The 18,302-nt window shown below is 35.9% G+C and overlaps 3 protein-coding genes across 3 annotated transcripts; 2 read left to right on the top strand and 1 right to left on the bottom strand.

Moving 5' to 3' along the window:
• The first annotated feature begins 893 nt into the window (after positions 1-893).
• On the top strand, positions 894-5,890 carry Kap-alpha3 (karyopherin alpha3). The gene is made up of 9 exons (XM_071774163.1): positions 894-1,499; positions 2,696-2,798; positions 2,900-3,104; positions 3,420-3,580; positions 3,714-3,940; positions 4,219-4,584; positions 4,663-4,897; positions 5,027-5,118; positions 5,192-5,890. The coding sequence occupies exons 1-9, from the start codon at positions 1,431-1,433 to the stop codon at positions 5,276-5,278; spliced, it is 1,545 nt and encodes a 514-aa protein (XP_071630264.1). The 5' UTR covers positions 894-1,430; the 3' UTR covers positions 5,279-5,890.
• A 239-nt stretch (positions 5,891-6,129) lies between these two features.
• On the bottom strand, positions 6,130-8,454 carry Mrpl3 (mitochondrial ribosomal protein L3). The gene is made up of 7 exons (XM_071774166.1): positions 8,250-8,454; positions 7,740-7,836; positions 7,393-7,632; positions 7,154-7,288; positions 6,916-7,076; positions 6,587-6,776; positions 6,130-6,412 (listed from the first exon to the last, which is right to left on the bottom strand). The coding sequence occupies exons 1-7, from the start codon at positions 8,309-8,311 to the stop codon at positions 6,173-6,175; spliced, it is 1,125 nt and encodes a 374-aa protein (XP_071630267.1). The 5' UTR covers positions 8,312-8,454; the 3' UTR covers positions 6,130-6,172.
• A 183-nt stretch (positions 8,455-8,637) lies between these two features.
• On the top strand, positions 8,638-10,865 carry Shv (DnaJ homolog shv). Its single transcript, XM_071774167.1, has 5 exons — positions 8,638-8,794; positions 9,149-9,536; positions 9,613-9,881; positions 10,352-10,638; positions 10,726-10,865. Exons 1-5 carry the CDS (start codon positions 8,724-8,726, stop codon positions 10,788-10,790), a joined length of 1,080 nt encoding a protein of 359 aa, XP_071630268.1. The 5' UTR covers positions 8,638-8,723; the 3' UTR covers positions 10,791-10,865.
• Positions 10,866-18,302: the final 7,437 nt, after the last annotated feature.

Genomic DNA, 18,302 nt, shown 5'->3' with positions numbered 1-18,302 from the left:
GAATTATTATCTAAGATAATTTGTTCACACTTTGTTCATCTTCTCGTATGGTTTTTGTCTAATTTCAGTCTGTTTCATAATTTTCTTCTCAATACAGCGTTATTTCGCAAACATATAATAAAGTATATATTTGTTCGTATATTTAACGAATAATTAAGAAGTCACGCTATAGATTTCCACATGAGACCAAAAATAGCGCTTTACATATGTAAGAGCCGATAGCCATAATGATAAAAATCTTTCGATAAATATATGCAATACGTATAGATATATTATAATGTATATTGTAATTTTTCACTTTTATAAAAAATTTTGATTGAACTGAACGCGACAAAAACATTACATTTTTTGGTTTTAAAATTCTCATGTTTTTTTTTAGAGTAGTATTTAATTTATACAAATTAAATTTTTAATAAAAATTTTTTTGCGTAAATAAATAAGTACTTATATACTTATTTATATACACATAGGGAGCTTTCCAGTAAGCGATACGAATCGACACAAACGTCGATCCATCTCTTTTTTGGCAATGATGAGTAACAAAAACAAAACGACACTTGTGTCGCTTGCTGGAAAGCTCCCATAATAAATATATATGTCTACTGAATGAATAATCTTTACAAATTATTTATATAATTTATTGAATTAAAGTATATATAATAATAAAAATCCATTTTTTGTTTATTTTACTTTTAGTTCTGAGTCTATGCAGTAATGCAAAAGAACACAGCGACAATGCGCTCTGTGCAGCCATGCAATTGGTCAATTTTTCTAGGTTGCAGTCCCCGCGACATTCATGTAAACGGGTCTCAGGCAGTGGAGCGCGATAGACGATAGACGTAGCGTTTCGGAACGCGCCGTCCTCGTCTTCGTGACGATCGCCGACGTCTCACTTCGCGCTCTTTTGGGAACGCGCTGGGAAAAACGTCCGTCGTGGTCCGTGGTCTGTTCCGTTCCTCGCTCGGCCTCGGCCTGCTCGCTCCGTTGCAGCTTGATCCCGATCGTGGGAAAAAAAGAAAGGGAATAGCCGAGAAGGTAGCGCGCCGAGTCACGGTCACGGGAGATCCAAGACGGTGCGCCGCGTTAAAACGCAACGACGGCACGTGTTAACGCGATCGAACGTTTTATGCATGATACTGCACATTGACGTATGTATCTATCTACGTACATACATACACCGCATCGAGTGAGAAGTGAGAACCCGTTCGGCGCGGAATGCAGCTGTCGTAGGCTGGAATAGGTCGCAGGGATCGCAGGTATATCGTAGCGAGAGACGAGGCACACCACCGGAGGTACGGGAGTTCGGGAGTTCGCGCGACTACGCGAACGTTAACATTCACGTGGACAACGTAAACGTAGACGGGGGCACGGGAGCCGCGTGCCGGCGCACATTGATCCCTACGCGAGCACGAGAATTGGTTATCGAAAAAATGGCGGCCGAGGCAATGCTAAATAAGAACCGAATGATGGTGTTTAAGAACAAAGGCAAGGACCAGGAGGTGAGTGTATCGTCGTCGCCACCCGTCCGGGTGACAATGGAGTTTCTCGCGCGATCGAAATTATCGCGTGGGAGAGCCGAGACGCTCCCACGTTCGGCCGCCCTGCTCGATGCCATTTTTCCCCCCTCGCGACTCTCGCGCGTGGAGTTCGTACGTGTGCGAGCCTCTGTGCTCCGCTTTCCTCCCGATTTCTCCCTGTCCCTTTTCCTTCCGTATATTTCTCTCCTCCTCTTATCTCCCCTTATCCCTCTCACGTCCGTTCTTTTTTTTGCGTTCTCCATACTGCTCTCCCATAGCTGTTTTGTCCCTTCACTTTCCTTCCTTTTCCTTCCCTTTTACTTTTTTTCCCCCCTTTAATCTATCGTCTCTTGTCTCCTCTCTTGTTCTACTTGTTGCTTCTTTTATAATTTATTGGGTTGCTGGCCGTTTCATAATTACGTTGAAATTACTGTACGATTATGCGTAATCGTTATGTATCGTACTAATTTTGCAATAATCATTTTTATTAAGATTTTACCGGGTTATGTACCTTTATATTCTCAGCATTTGCTTATCTAGAGGTCAATATGCAGCTATATAAGTTTCTGTATATATTTATATTGAATCACGGCTACGGTCAACGTGATGCTACAAATGCTTCAAAGCATTCCTCTTCTCTTTTCTTTCAATGAAGAAAGAAGGAGAAGAAGAACGCTCCAAAGCATTTGTAGCGTCACGTTGACCGTAGCTCACGTGTAAGAATATTTTGACTGCAAATATTTTTACCATATGTTCCAAGTACGCAAAGCACACAATTAATGAATTATTTATCATATCGATTCTAATTAAAGTAAACTTGGCTTTTTTATTTGCCTTAATTAATGAAATTTTATAACAGTTTTATACTTAAATATATATTATTATGGATGATATGATTACGATTTAAGAATAAAATGTTTAATTTGAAAAAAAAAAATGGTTGAGAACATCCTTATGTACTTCTAAGTTGTAAAAAATGTTTTAAATAAATTGATAAAGAAAGATTGGGGTTATTATGAGGGATATAACTCTGTAGGAGTATAATGGCATATAACTCCATTGTCGTGTGATGCTCCAATATCTTGGAAATAATATTAAAAGAGAGTGTGAATTAAATTTTAGTTACTTCTCGAAAGTTGATACGTTACGATTGTATATCTTAAAATTAATGTTTATAGGAAATGAGAAGAAGACGTAACGAAGTGACGGTAGAATTACGTAAAAATAAGCGAGAAGAAACTTTACAAAAAAGAAGAAATGTACCTATCACAGATTCAACAGGTAACAGATCTAAAATTGATATTTTTCATTTTTATGCAACTTTAATGCGAACATAAATGTTGAAACATTGCGATATTAATGTATATCGTTTTTCCAAATAGATGAGGATGACATTGATAAACAGCTTGCAAAAATCAATTTGGGAGAGTTGGTAGCAAAGGCAGGTAGCGCAGATCCAACAATACAATTGCAAGCTGTACAATCAGCAAGGAAATTGTTATCATCCGATCGTAATCCACCCATTGATCCATTGATAGAGAGCGGTATTTTACCAATCTTGGTTCGCTGTCTTGAACAACATAACAAGTAAGAAAATTTTTTTCTGAAAGTGTATTATACGTATGCAAGTTTGTTTTTGAATATTTTTATCATATCTTTATTAAATTTATACCAAGACGAAGAATTGCACGTAAAATTCACGCGAATAATATTTTTAGGGAACCAAAGTCTTGACTGTTTAACGGAATTTTCCTTAATTTGATTTTATATCTTTATTATTTGTTATAGTTTGGAATTTGTCATAATTTTGGAAATATTTTTTTATAAATTACATATCAAGCTCTATTTATCTATGTGACTGTGGGACGTTTATATGACTATTTTACTAATGTAATGTTTTAGTCCATCATTGCAATTTGAAGCAGCCTGGGCTTTAACAAATATTGCAAGTGGAACATCGGCGCAAACGCAAGCTGTAGTTGCCGCTGGTGCTGTGCCACTGTTCTTGCATTTGTTACTCTCGAGTCAGCAGAATGTATGTGAACAAGCAGTATGGGCCTTAGGTAAAACATCTAATTATAAAAAACGTATTGCTTAAATTATAGGATATGTATAAAGATGTTTTTGGAACATATCAAATACATTTTTTATATTTTAAAAGATTATATAAAAATGTGCATACATTTTTGTTTACAGGTAACATTATTGGGGATGGTCCAGCACCTAGAGATTATGTTATTAATCTTGGTGTTGTAAAGCCACTGCTAACATTTATTAAACCAGATATACCTATTACATTTCTACGTAATGTAACATGGGTTATCGTTAACTTATGTAGGAATAAAGATCCACCACCGCCAGTTCAAACGATAAAGGAGATTTTACCTGCTCTAAATATGCTTATTCATCATAATGATGTTAATGTAAGTATTTAAATGTAGAAAAATAAAATATTTAATATTGGAAGAGAGATTCTAAACGAGCTGATATAATGTTATCTATTGCATTTGATTTAATTGTAGTGAAATAATTTTGTTAATGTTTTTTTATCTTTAAATTCAAAGAATCTGCAAAAGTTATTAATTTCATAGAACTTTTTTCATTGCATTTACTTTTAAATATAATAGACTAAATTTTATTTTAATATATAATTATTTTTAGTTGATTATAAAAATTATAATTCTAACAATTTTTTAAATAGATTCTTGTTGACACTGTATGGGCCTTGAGTTATTTAACTGACGGTGGTAACCAGCAAATTCAAATGGTTATAGACAGCGGTGTTGTACCCCGTCTAATACCTCTTCTTTCGCACAAGGAAGTTAAGGTGCAAACTGCTGCCCTCAGAGCAGTTGGCAATATCGTCACTGGCACGGATGAGCAAACACAAACTGTTTTAAATTGTGACGCTCTTTCGCATTTCCCAAATTTATTGACTCATCCAAAAGAGAAAATTTGTAAAGAAGCGGTCTGGTTTCTTTCAAATATTACTGCCGGTAACCAATCTCAAGTTCAAGCAGTTATAGATGCAGGACTTCTACCACTTATTATTCGTAATTTAGCAAAGGTAAGCATGCAGTTTTATGTAAATAAAATGTATATTGTTACATATGCGATATTTATTACTCACACTTTGTTTTTATAGGGCGAATTCCAAACACAAAAGGAAGCAGCATGGGCCATTAGTAACCTTACAATAAGCGGTAATAGAGATCAAGTGTCACGGCTTATACAAGAGGGAGTCATCGGCCCATTTTGTGATCTTTTGTCTTGTAAAGATACTCAAGTTGTACAGGTGGTATTGGACGGCATACATAATATGCTTAAACTTGCTGGCTCACAAGTTGAACACTTAGCGAACATGATTGAGGAATGTGCCGGTAAATATGCTTTATTTATTTTATATAATGAATTTATTTTCTTACATTTTCTTATATATGTAAGAAGAGTGTAAAAACAATAAAATAAATGTACATACGTGTTTATATATATATATTTTTTATTTAAAGGTTTGGATAAAATTGAGGCATTGCAAAACCATGAAAATGTAGATATATACAAACTAGCATATGACATCATCGAGCAATACTTTTCAGAAGAGGTGAGGCATTATACCTTTAAATAACATTAATATGAATTTTATTCTTATGTATAATTATGTAATTGATTTTCAGGCGGATGACGCACCATTGGCATCGCACGACGGAGCTTTCGAGTTTGATCAGACGACGAGTATCCCGAGTGAAGGTTTTAAATTCTGAGAGGGTCTCCACTTCTTATCCGATCGTGCCGTCCCCCGACAAACTCCGACGCGGAGTCATTTTGCTTTCTCTTTCCTATTTCTACATCTCCTTCCTACTCCAATGAAAGCATAGCAATATGAATTTACTGCTACTGAATCAAGAAATATTGCGTTTGTTCTTACAAACATACAGTGTGATTTATCGATTTTTCCGTATTCGGAAAGACAGAATGAAGCAAAAGACGAAAGCTGGTTATGGAATGAAGGAGTTGGTAACCACCAAATTAAGCATCTGTGGACTTTGATTTTTTCTTTCCCTTTTCTTATCATGTATGTTACCTTTTTTCTTTTATAATATACGATAGACGCGTATTAGCAGTCTTTAGCTAAGCGCAACTAGTTACATAACGCATGTGAGTAAATTATTCTAGAAGTCGAATAACTTCACAGTAAGGTGTTAAGTTAATGGAAAAAAAAGGCTCTTTCTATCGTGCTTGATCATGCTGCTCTCCACTCTAACTCAGGACGAGTCTTGGTTAGCGATATTACTTTTATAAAATAATTCGTGTATATTTTAGGCATGTTAAATTTATAACGATATTGACTACTAAATAAATGAATCAATTGACTACTCTTTGCTAGCATAATTGATAAGTGTGGATATTTCTGTAAGGAGCAGACAACCAATAAAATTTCAACGAAAATTCGGCACAACTTCAACTATCATTCGATAATTTTATTTCGATTTATATTAGAATGGAATTAGGAAGTTAAATGTGCCTGGGCTAAAAAATTCTTAGTTACTATGTAACTTCTATTTATAAACTATCATCTGAAAAAAGTATGTAAACTCTGTAAATAATCCTGATCTGCAATTATAAATTTTTTTATTTAACACTATACAGATATATAATTAAGATTCTTCTTTAAATTCTATCGTGGGATCTACAAACGAGTGTATGTCATCTGCATACAGCTCCTCTGGAAGCGATTCTTCGGTGATGCTTGGTAGATACGTAGGGAAATTTGGCGCTGTTTTATGTTTCCTCAGAGGAAGTACTGTATCAAACATGTAACAATAAGTATTGATTTCGCCAGGTATATTATGTCCCTGAACCCAAATCACGTTATACTTCGTGTTTATTCGTAAAATCTAGAAACCAAGCATCAATCACATTATTAAAAAAAAAGATTAGTAAATGAATTTATAAAAAAAAACGAATGGTAAAATTTATAAATCTCAAATTTCAGGATAGATGTAAGATTTTTCTTGTTTTTTAAATATATATATATATATCTCTTTTATTAGAGGTTTAAATTTACTTACTCGAACACCTCTGATAACACGCCACCTATTACCCATGTGTCCAGGCATTTTAGTGCCAGGCATGACTCGGGCTTTCCCTCCACCTGACCCGATGTTTCCAGGTCGTCTGTGAGTTTTGGTCACGCCGTGACTGGCAGGCATCCCATGAAAGCCCCATCGTTTCATGACACCTTGGAATCCACGATCAATCCTAATGGAATTCGCATGTTTCAACTTTTCGCAAGTTAAGATTCTTAAGATTAATATTAATTTTATGTGATTATTCTGTTTTTTTTTTTTTTCTAAAGCAACACATGTAGTACAATATACCAAGATACAAAATTATTTACGTTTTCGCACGGATATCGACGACTTCCCCTGGTTTAAAATGTGTGGCGAATAAAGGAGTTCCTGGTTGTAATGCTGCTTCCGGTGATATTATAAATCTCCTTAGTACCCGTTTTGGCATAACTCCAGCATCGTTAAAAATACCGTAATATTCTTTAGTGATCTACGTGCAAAAAGATACCGTCAGTTTTACATACCAGAATAGGAAAATTTATTAGATGTAACTTTTCAATTACGTACTATTTGCGGATCTATATTTTCTGCCCCTACTACGAGACATCCGCGTTTCTTTTTGACTTGTCTTGTGAGTACACGGCTTTTTATTGGAAAATATTTCTCCGGCGGGATGTATTTTACCACTTCGTTATCGACAACCTGGATTAAAGCATAGAATTATAGTTGCAGAATAAATGGGAATATTCAAATAAAAATAATAGTGGTGTTGCTTGCGTATTAAAAATCAAACCTGGTCCATTTACCTGAAGCAACGTCGACGTGACCTTCTTTCCATTTTTCAACCATAACGGATAGACCCCTATTTTCTTGGCAATTAAACCAGTACGTTGCATATATTTCTTCCATTCTACAGTAGGCTCGATCGGATCTATTTTCAAAGGAGAAAGTTTCATTCCAAATCCGATAGTGGACGAGCCATGTTTATCTTGAACCACTTCGTCAAGAAACTGCTTATTATCTTCTGTTAGCCGCTCATTGTACAACTGCAAAAGTGTTTTTATACATAAATTTTGTACCATACATATGCATATTCTCTGTACTTGAGTGTCACGTAAATAAGAATAAATTATTTGTATTACTGATTACGTACAACACGTTCTTGTTTTGGAAGCCATTCTGGATGACGGTATCTAGGTTTAGGTATATATTTTTTTGCGTCCCGTTTTGGGACAGATATCATGTCGATACTGCAAGTAAAAATACGAATTGTTATGAAGATTTATATATAAGTCTACATTTATTTGTTATATTAGTATGTTCTTTAGAAATATGTACAAGTATATTAGTACACAATTTAGTGAGTATACTCTTGAGTAAACTCTTTTCTTTATATAGTCTTAATCAATTTTGCGTTATAATATTTGCAAGCTTGAAATAAATCAAGGCAATTGATGAAAGATTGTATCTTTAAAATGGTATTTTTTGTTTATTTATTTAATAATAAGAATTTGTGTCGTACAGTGCTTTAAAAGAGTTCATACAAATTTCAATAAAACATCATCAGATATATGGGTTTAAATAATAGTTCCGCACGTGTGAGGCGGAGCAATTCTGTGTCCTGGGAAAGACGCTACGAAACGACAACAAACCGACGGCATACCTTTGTTTTAGGCATTTGTGAAAAAGTTGAAGTCCGTTAATCGTCTTTAGAAGCGATGTCATTGTTAGCGCATCAATCTCACAACTGTTTTTTCCAAATTTACAGATATAAAATAACTTAACCTAAAAAGGCAAACCGAAGACACGGTTTACACATCGAATTATAGGTTACAGATCGAATCGAAATGTCGACCAATCGCGCGTTTAGTATCCAAAGAACGCAGCAATGTGGCGGTCTTTACATTAGATTAGACACGCGATTGGTTAACGCCCCGGTGCACCCACATTGCGCGATTACGCGCGTCTGAACAGACCTTTAAAGCCACGTCGCTGTCGAATGCCGTTCGTTGTGATGTTGTGATAGCGCCGTAAAATACACTTGTTATCAGATTGGTCTCTCTCGTTGGACCAATGAGAAGCTACCACGATTTAAGCTTTGCAGGCGTACTCAGATGATCGTGGAACGTCTGCTAGGATGGCAGGGTTAAAATTAAATTGGGTGTTATTAGTAAATTTAACAATATGCATTGTATTATCGATAGCTGGGTAAGTGAGGACAGTATTTCCTTTCGTGGCGCATTATGCACGACAGCCTTTTCCGAACGTTTTACTGGACGGCGAGTCTCATTAACCTGTCCCCTCATCCGTCCACTTGTCAGTTAAATTTGTATATTAAGTCACAGAGATTTGTACAACAATTCCCGAAATTGAACATAAAGATGCAAATAAACGAGAAATTCTCTCATCCTTTTAATTTTATCAACTTTGAAAATTGTTACAGTTTGCTTAGTACATGTGTCTTTAGCTTGACAGGATTTCTTCTTAATTAAATAATGATTAATGTCTATTATGCGAAAGTAATGAAGTTTGTTCTAATTATTATCTTCTTTCTTTTTGCAGAAGAGATTTTTATAGCATATTAGGTTTATCACGTAGCGCTAGTACACACGCAATTAAGAAGGCTTACAGACGATTAGCAAAGGAACTGCATCCCGATAAGAATAAAGATGACCCAGATTCCTCTCAAAAGTTTCAAGACCTGGGTGCAGCGTACGAAGTTCTGTCAGACCCTGAGAAGAGAGAAATGTACGACAAGTGTGGGGAGGAATGCTTGAAGAAAGACGGCATGATGAACAATAATATGGATCCTTTCGCAAGTTTCTTTGGCGACATTAATTTCCATTTCGGTGGAGAATCTCATCAACAACAGCAAACTCCTAGAGGTTCAAACGTTGTGATGGACCTATACGTTACTTTAGAAGAATTATATAGCGGAAATTTTATCGAGGTAAAATTTCTCTTGCAACAAATGACACAAATAATATGTAACTTCTTCCTTTAAACTTAATTTTACTACTATATAGATTACGAGAAATAAGCCAGTTGTAAAGACGGCGAAAGGGACAAGGAAGTGTAATTGTAGGCAGGAGTTAGTTACTCGCAATTTAGGAAATGGTAGATTCCAAATGATGCAACAATCCGTATGTTCGGAGTGTCCGAATGTGAAGTTGGTCAATGAGGAACGTATATTGGAGGTAGAAGTCGAGCCAGGAATGGTAGATAATCAAGAAACTAAATTTACTGCAGAAGGCGAACCACACATTGATGGAGAACCAGGAGATTTGATAATAAAGTGAGTAGATATTTTTTTATATTTATACAAAAAGAAATGTAGAATTATTTAAGACGAAGATAATTTTTGAAGCTTCAAAATAAATTGGAATGAAATGAATTTTTATCATATAGAACTTTATGTCCAAGAAATTCGGATTGATAAATTTTACTAGAGACTATTATTATGTTTTCTCCTGTATATGACAATGCCATTGTTTGTTTATTACCAAGATTAATATAACTCTATTATCGTGTGTACTAGTAATTTTAGCTATCAATTTATACTGAACATAGCTGAATTTTGTGATCGAGTATACACGTATTTAATTGATTTTCGAAATTATTTTTTTTTGAAACTCGGAAAAAAGAATTTATTGTAGTATTTTGATTTATTTTAAGATGTAAAATTATTTTCCTTTCTCTTAGTTTCAGTTCATCCTATATAAGCTTAATGCGGTTATATATTTACAATATAATTGTTTGTTGTAGGATACAAACTATACCTCATCCTATTTTCGAAAGAAAAGGCGACGATTTATATACAAACGTTACGATATCTTTGCAAGATGCCCTGTTAGGTTTCTCAGTAGAGATAAAACATTTAGACGGTCACAGTGTGATTATCCAGAGGGACAAAATTACTAAACATGGTGCACGTATTCGGAAAAAGGGCGAGGGAATGCCTAATTACGATAATAACAATCTCCATGGCGCTTTATACGTTACTTTTGACATCGCATTCCCCGATAACGACTTTACGGACGAACAAAAAGAAGGTAAGCCAAAATATTCTTAATCAATGTGCAAAATTTTATACCATATTATTGCATATTATTAAAAAAAAATCATCTTATTGATTTCAGATATAAAAAAATTACTGCAGCAAAGTTCTGTGAATCGAATATACAATGGTATAAATGGCAATTAAATATTTAAATGCAGTATATATGTACAAAGTGAGTGCGAAGTGTGTTTTGGTTGAAATGTATGTCATGACATTGTATGTTTGTATTAAGAGCGATATTCTTCCATCCTTACTAAAGAATACTAAGGGGGGTTGGTATCCAGTTGATCATACTGGATACATAAATTAAGTACACATGTAATTTTCTATACGAACTCATCACGTCATCAAATATGTTTTATTTAGATCCAAAAGACTGGTTAAACCTAGGTCTTGTTGCCAATTATTTAAATTAATATCTGGTTCTCGTTGCCAGTTACTTTTTGAACATCAAAAGTAATTAAGCAATTTATTTAATAACTTAAGTTATATTGCGTTTGGCTCAATCACATGCATAATATGGGAGAGATTGATGTGTGTGGATAGATTTTGCATTTAATATCACGAGATAAAAAAAGACCACGTATAAATTAACAAATTATTAATGATCGGCCACGTTTATATTATTATTAATAATGTAAAGTTGGCAAGTATCTCACATTGGCACATCTTGAGATTTCTTTGTGGTTGCAAAGAAGTTTTGAACATCAATAAATATATAATGAATATAGTACCATAATAAGATTAATAAACATACCATTTGTAGCCAATTTTTTAATTCAAATATATCTATGTATTTTAAGTGGCAATATCTTATATGTGTAATTTATTATAGCGTAACTATAATCTATTATTACAAAAAAAAGCATGTTATTCTTTCCCTGTTCAGAAATTCCGAAAGAATAATCAGAAATAAATACATAAGCTATAGAATATGTTTTAATGTTTTATGAAACATATTGTCAGAGAAAATAGGCTATTTTGCCCATTTTCCGGTATATAAAGTTTGCAGAAACACGGTAGATATAATTGCAATGATGAAACGAGTACATGATAACTTAATAATTAATTTTATTATTTATTCAGCCGCGATTGTGAAAGAAAGGTTTGATTAAATACACCCATGAAAAATAGTAAATATCTTTTTTATTTGTATAGAGAAGTCGGCGGATTGGTCACTCAATTGATCGCCGTAATATGTCATTACATATCAAGTTTACAGATATTAAAAGTTTATTGGTTTAGCCAATAAATAATAATAATAATAGTATAAGTGATTTTTATACCAATAATAGTGGATGAAATATATTTTCTTATCGAGTGCAAAGCAGTTTTGCGAAGCAGTAGAACTCGACAGCTCTACATCACGGAGATAGTCTATCTTGGAAAATAAAAAAGTCGTTTTTTTTTCTATGTAATTTTAAAGTTTAAAGTTCTCAAAATATAAAGTTTTCAGTCAAGTCAATCTTCGAAAAGTTAGTGAAACTACAGCGCGCGGATAGAGTTTTACAATTTTGTTTCTCATAAGTTTTACTATCACGAAGTACTCTGCGAGTTCTATCTATATAAAGCAAAGTGATAAAAATATAACTTTTTGCAAAGGAAAAAAAAATTAGACACATTGTTACAAATTGTTTTCTTCGATAATGGAATGAAATGTAAATGATAATGTCTTTGTCACTTATAGAATCGTTCTTTTATCTAGTTTCTGTTGAAGAAAATGCGAAATTTTTATTGAAAATTGCCAAATATATATTTATTATAAAAAAGAAGCGTTTATAGATAGATATCGTATATATATTAAATTTTACAATTTCTTTATTTAAGAAATTAATTATTTTGCCAAACATTCGAGACCTCAAATAAACATTTCTTTTTTTCCTTTTTTTTCTGCACGAGAGATATTTCGCACTAGCGTCGTATTATTCTAATATTCGCAATACAATATTAACATTGTGCATAAATCGCTCTAAAACATCTATTTTCGGTATCAAACGTTATTGAAGTCCGCACTCACTCACTCTACGCGTCGTCGCTTATTATGATCGCGCGATACTTTCGACACTTTGCACGGTACTCCGGGCATTAATCTCGCGACGCAGCGCGTACTTAATTACACGGCGTTGAAAGAATTACGTCGGAGAAGCTACGAAACAATACGATCCATTCGACGCCCATCGGCACGTGCCGTTAACATATGATGTGAGAGCGGCGGCCGGAGACGTTAAAGCGCGGTCGTGCGCGCCGCGGTAAACACGAGTAGTGGAGGTAGAGGAGTGGTATCGAGGCGTGCTGACGTCACGCATACCTAGCGCGCACCGTGCCTAGTCACTTGTAGCCCCCACTTCGTCCCTACCAATCGTGTGGACGAGAAGCCGCTAGCCGCGGCGCGGCGCTCGCGACCCGCGCTACATTCACGTCATACGCAGTTTCTTCCGCTTCTTCGTCGTAATCAGTCGTAATTTTTCCGTTGCCGTGTAACTACGTGTAAGTAGGCGCCGCGGCGCGAGATTAATGTGCCGGGAGTGTCGTGCGAAGTGTTGAAAATATCGCGGAGATCGCGCGATCATAAGCGACGATATCGGTCGATTTTCGTGAACGTCGCGAGTGAGTAGTGACGCGACGCCACAGTTGCTCTTGGCGAGTCCGCGAGTGAAGTTGGCCGTGCGATTTACGAAATTCCGCCATGTTCGACTACCTGCGAACGATTAATGCCGGGAGTGTCGTGCAAAGTGTCGAAAATATCGCGCGATCATAAGCGACGCGATCTTATCGTCGATTTTCGTGAAGTGAGTGAGTGAGTGCGCCAATAACCAGCCAACGGACCCCAACGCTGCAACGGAGAAGGACCTGGCGAACCGTGGAGAGGAGGAGGAGGCCTGGGGAGGCATCGGGCCCCGACGGAGCAACCTTGGGGTAAGTGTTATTTCTTATTTTTAAAATCAATAGTTCTTTTCTATTTATTCGCGTCGATTTATCTCGGATAAGCAAGAAATAATTTGAGAATCCGAAATTTTATCTAAAATTTTACAAAAGTTTGTTCTCATAAAGGTTTTTCTCAGGAAATAAGTAAATTATTAGTAAATCTAATTAAAAGACGACGTAGACGAATGTGTAAAAATTATTTTTTGAAACATTGATTATTTTGAGCGTCCATTTAATATGAATCTTTTATTTTTGTGTTACAGAATCATCGGAGCTCCGTGGCTGATTAACTCCGCCCGTTGCGCATCGGTCGGTGAGTGACTTTTTTTATAATGGGGTGATGAATATGTGACAAGTCGCATTTATCTGTATTATTAGATATGAGAATAATGCATAAATATGCAACTAATATTCACAGATCCATCACCCCACTCTGTTATTATGCTAACTCAAGATAACTTGAAATATGTATCATATGTAATCTTAGGGCAAGTTAACTTTGACCTTGTGACCCTTTTTTTGACGTTTTTTTCCAAATGCACTTGTTTCATCCACGGAAATCCATTTATATGATGATGGGTTTGAAAATAATATACTCTTTCATCAGTTTGAGCGATAAAAGTAGAGTTGCCACCAGCTGCGGTTAGTACAATCTTTGTACTTTGTAAATTGATTAATTGAGAATAATATTGTAAAAGAATTTAAAGAAGGGTTAGACAGGTCAGACGAAATATCCCACCAGTGATTTACCTCTCCTTCATCCGTAAGCAAAAAGATGGTAAGATTGCTGTCAAAAAAGATCATCTTTATTTTCTTGTTGACCATGTACTCCACTTTTCCTAAGTTTTCTGTCGTAATTCTTATCTCACCCGATCTTTTGTCATTATCATAATTCGTGCATGATTTCTGCGCAAGTCATTGTTGGTATCGTGGAGGCTGCTCCGGGTGCTCCGGCTGCTCCATGATGATAATCTATAATAATACGTTGACATACGTTGAAGTCTAGGAAGCTAATCGGTTTCGGTCCATTAAAATACTTAATAAAGGTTTCGGTTTTTTAGGTAACAAAAGTATCGGTATTGCGTTTTCTTTCATTACAATCAACCATGAAGCATTTAAAAATTGATTGTTTCGAGAGAAAGCTCTGCTTTTTTTATTATCGATTAATTTTTGTAAAGTCATAACAAATCGATAGCAATTTATTCAACTATATAGTAGAAATATCTGGCGTTGCCGTATTTATAGCAAACGCGAAGAAAACTCGAAGACGAGACGGATCGTTAAGATTTCGCAAGAAAACTTCAGAATTTTGACCTCGTCGAGATGAGGGTTAATACTGCAATAATCCGGACTGTCGGGCTGCAGAATGACTCACCCTTTCGAGGCTCTTCCTTTTTTCCTTCCTTTTTTTTTTTTTTTACTAAATCTTAGCGCGCATTGACAGAGATTCGCTGAATTTATGAGACTTTGGCTTTAGGAATGAGAAACTCGGCGAGGAATTAGCTTTCTCGAGCAATTCTTTGGACTACGAACGAATTTTGTGACCGGGGGAAGATACATTTCCAGTAATTAGCCGCTCTCACGATTGTGAATTTAAGTATAAGTAATAGCTATCTATTGAGAGATAGATTCATTTGCCGATTTCGCGGCAAGATCTATCGGATAAAATCGTGACGGGCAGTTAGTCGAACTGATTGCTGCGTCGCGTCGTTGATCGCGACCGCGACCGCGCATTGTGTAGGAATTTTATTCGTGATGCAGCTCGTCGACGATGAGCGGGCTAGCGCAATATTGCCCCCCCCCCCCTGTAATCAGGCTCGTAAAAGCGAGGTTTACGGCCGGCGAACTTACGCAAAAACCCAATCATATCCGCGTATAACGCGGCGCGGCGGGAGAAAAATAGCGTCACGTAGCGAGCGCTCGGGTGTCGCATAAAATTCCGGATCGACGACAGGGATTTTCGTCCGATCGAATAACTGAGTCGCGGATTTATATGTTATAACTTAATGGTGACAACGAAGCAAGCATCGATGGCTCGCTCTTTATTGCTTTATTTTAATCAAGTGTTTCTGAGACGCGACGAGCGCGTGATTCATCTACACGCGTCGTTGTGCGATTATAAAATTGTTCTCAACAATTTCAAGCAGGGACCCGGACCGGATGAAAATATCGGTTCGATTCCGGTTTCGGTACATTAAAATACTTAATAAAGGTTTCGGTTTCTGTTTCGGTTTTCTCGCTAACAAAAGTATCGGTATTGCGCAAATTACAGTCTTTTCGGTTACGGTTTATTAAAATTTTTTAATTTGAAATTTGTATTAAATTAAATTATTTACATATTATCAGCTTTTTATTTATTTACTTTTAATACGTAATTAGAATAATAATTGTATCAATAATTATGTAAAAAGCATTAATGGACTTTAATTTAAAATTATAGATCTATTTTTCACATATATTTTGTGTTTTGACACGTAGTAGTCCTGAGTGATGAGGAGGGGAGGGAAGTGGCTGACCACTTTTATTTACATAAATTACAAAAATGTAGGATTTGAATAATATATTTAATATTATAATGTGTTGTACAGCAGAGATGATATTCGCATCGACAGACGCACGTCGTAACTCGCTCGCTGTTCGGACTCGACTCGATATTACATCTCGGCCATTCTGCATGGCATTCGCCCTCGAATGTTTAATCTTTATTCGCTCTTACTGACTACTTTGACAATCAGTCTCGTAGTCTTCTTCGTCATTCTCTGATTCTACATCGTGTAGCCACAGCTTCATAGAATCAGCTACTGTCGAAGTCTCCTGAGGACCCTCGTGATCGCCTAACTTATTGTTAGTAACGACATACCGATCGTTCCGCATTGTCTTAATTATACGGTATGGACCTAAAAACTTATTACAAAACTTACGGCCTGGGCCTAACTGCGTTCGCCTAATCGCGACAAGATCTCCTTTATATTTCTGCGCTTTCTTTCTTTTCTTATTAAAATTTCTTAAATTTTTCTCTTGAATTTCGGCTATCTTCTTTTTTGCCTCTATACGAATATTATCGCGTTCTATTTCAAACATTTGTGTCCATTTGTTTTCGATCATTTCGCATACGTGTGCTTCTTCTTTTAGGCGCATGTGTGTAACAAACATTAACTGAAACGGTGTTTTCCCCTCCGTACTCTTACTCGGTGTGGCATTTAGATATTTTTGCGCAATCGTTAAGAACTTGAACCAATTCCCTGGCTCCGGAGCTGCCAATTTCGTTAAAAGTGGTATGAGTGTGCGGTTAATTCTTTCGACCTGCCCATTACTTTTAGGAGGTATCCCCGTTGTTATGAGGAGGTGCTGAATTCTTTCCTCATCGCAATACTCTTTAAACGCACTAGACGTGAACGACGCGGTGCCGCGGTCTGATATAATCCTCCGCGGGTTTCCAAATACATCCGACTGTTTTTGTAAACGGTTAAGCACTTCGGCGGTATCAGTAGCCCTAGTGGCGTATAACCATACAAACTTGCTAGACGCGTCTACTATTATAAAAATATGTCGATAACTTTTTCTCGTGATGGGCATCGGGCCCAGATGATCAACGTGGTATGTATCTAGTGGTACGTCTCCTTTGCTAATTACATTTAAAAATCCTTTTTGTTTACCCTGCTTTTGTTCGGCTAAAATACAATTAATACAATTTGTTATTACCCTTTCGATCTTTGGTCTCATTCCTTTAAACCAATAGTCTCTACGCCACAGTGCTTCTCTGTTTTGCTGATACTAAAGTGTCCTTGCTCATGCGCTCGTCTAATCATCGCAGTTTGCATCGTCTTAGGTACTACTACTAACAAGTCATCGTTTTCGTTTCGATACAATAGATTATTTCGCATCGTGTAACCGTCTTGATTTACACGATGCAACACAAATAAAATATTTTATAAAATAATTTATTTAATAATTGTAGTTGTTTACCAATTAATTCCGATTATTATGATGTAATGGTATTAAAATATTAAATATGCAAACAATTAATTATATAATGTAATAAAAAAAAATTTACTCACCAGCCGTTGTTTCGTCGCAGTGGGTTGGCTCCGCCACTGCTCGAACACCACACGGCTGATCATATTCATGATGTTGTCACTTACGACAGTCTATAGTCGATCTCACACGGCACTTCTAAATTTCACAAACGCGATATACTTTCACAAGCGCAAAGTACGATTATTCCGATCGAATGAATTCGATCGTGACGAGCGCGAAATAAAATTCTACGAGACGGTTTTGTCGAAAAAATTCTACGTTGCTTCGACGGGACGCCGCATATTTTTTCGAGAGAAGACGTCGCGTTTTACGGCGCTGGTTTTGATTTCTTGCGCAGTCTTCTCTTCTCGTTTTCCCAGTATTTGGCGAACACGAAGCAGTTAAGATTTTCTGTGCTTTTATCTAAATCTGACTGATCGCTTGCGATCATTACATTTTATTTTTTCGAAAGAATATAATCCGACCCAAGTTTATGACCAATGGCAAAAGTGGTTTTCAAAAACTCAAATGATAACTTATAATACAAATCTACAATAATATCATTTATCTAAATTATTCTAATAATTCTGTGAGGTCTCGGAGATCCCATCTACATTTGTCATCGTAACTTCAGCAAAAATTCAATTTATTTATTTATTTATTTTTTTAATCGATTGAGAATCGATCAATGAATAGGCCCATAATGTATAAAAG

Source organism: Temnothorax longispinosus, chromosome 3 (genome assembly GCF_030848805.1).
Source record: "Temnothorax longispinosus isolate EJ_2023e chromosome 3, Tlon_JGU_v1, whole genome shotgun sequence".
NCBI classification, from domain to species: Eukaryota; Metazoa; Arthropoda; class Insecta; order Hymenoptera; family Formicidae; genus Temnothorax; species Temnothorax longispinosus.
Note: the sequence above shows the minus strand (reverse complement) of the source record. Positions and strands in the feature narration are given on the sequence as shown.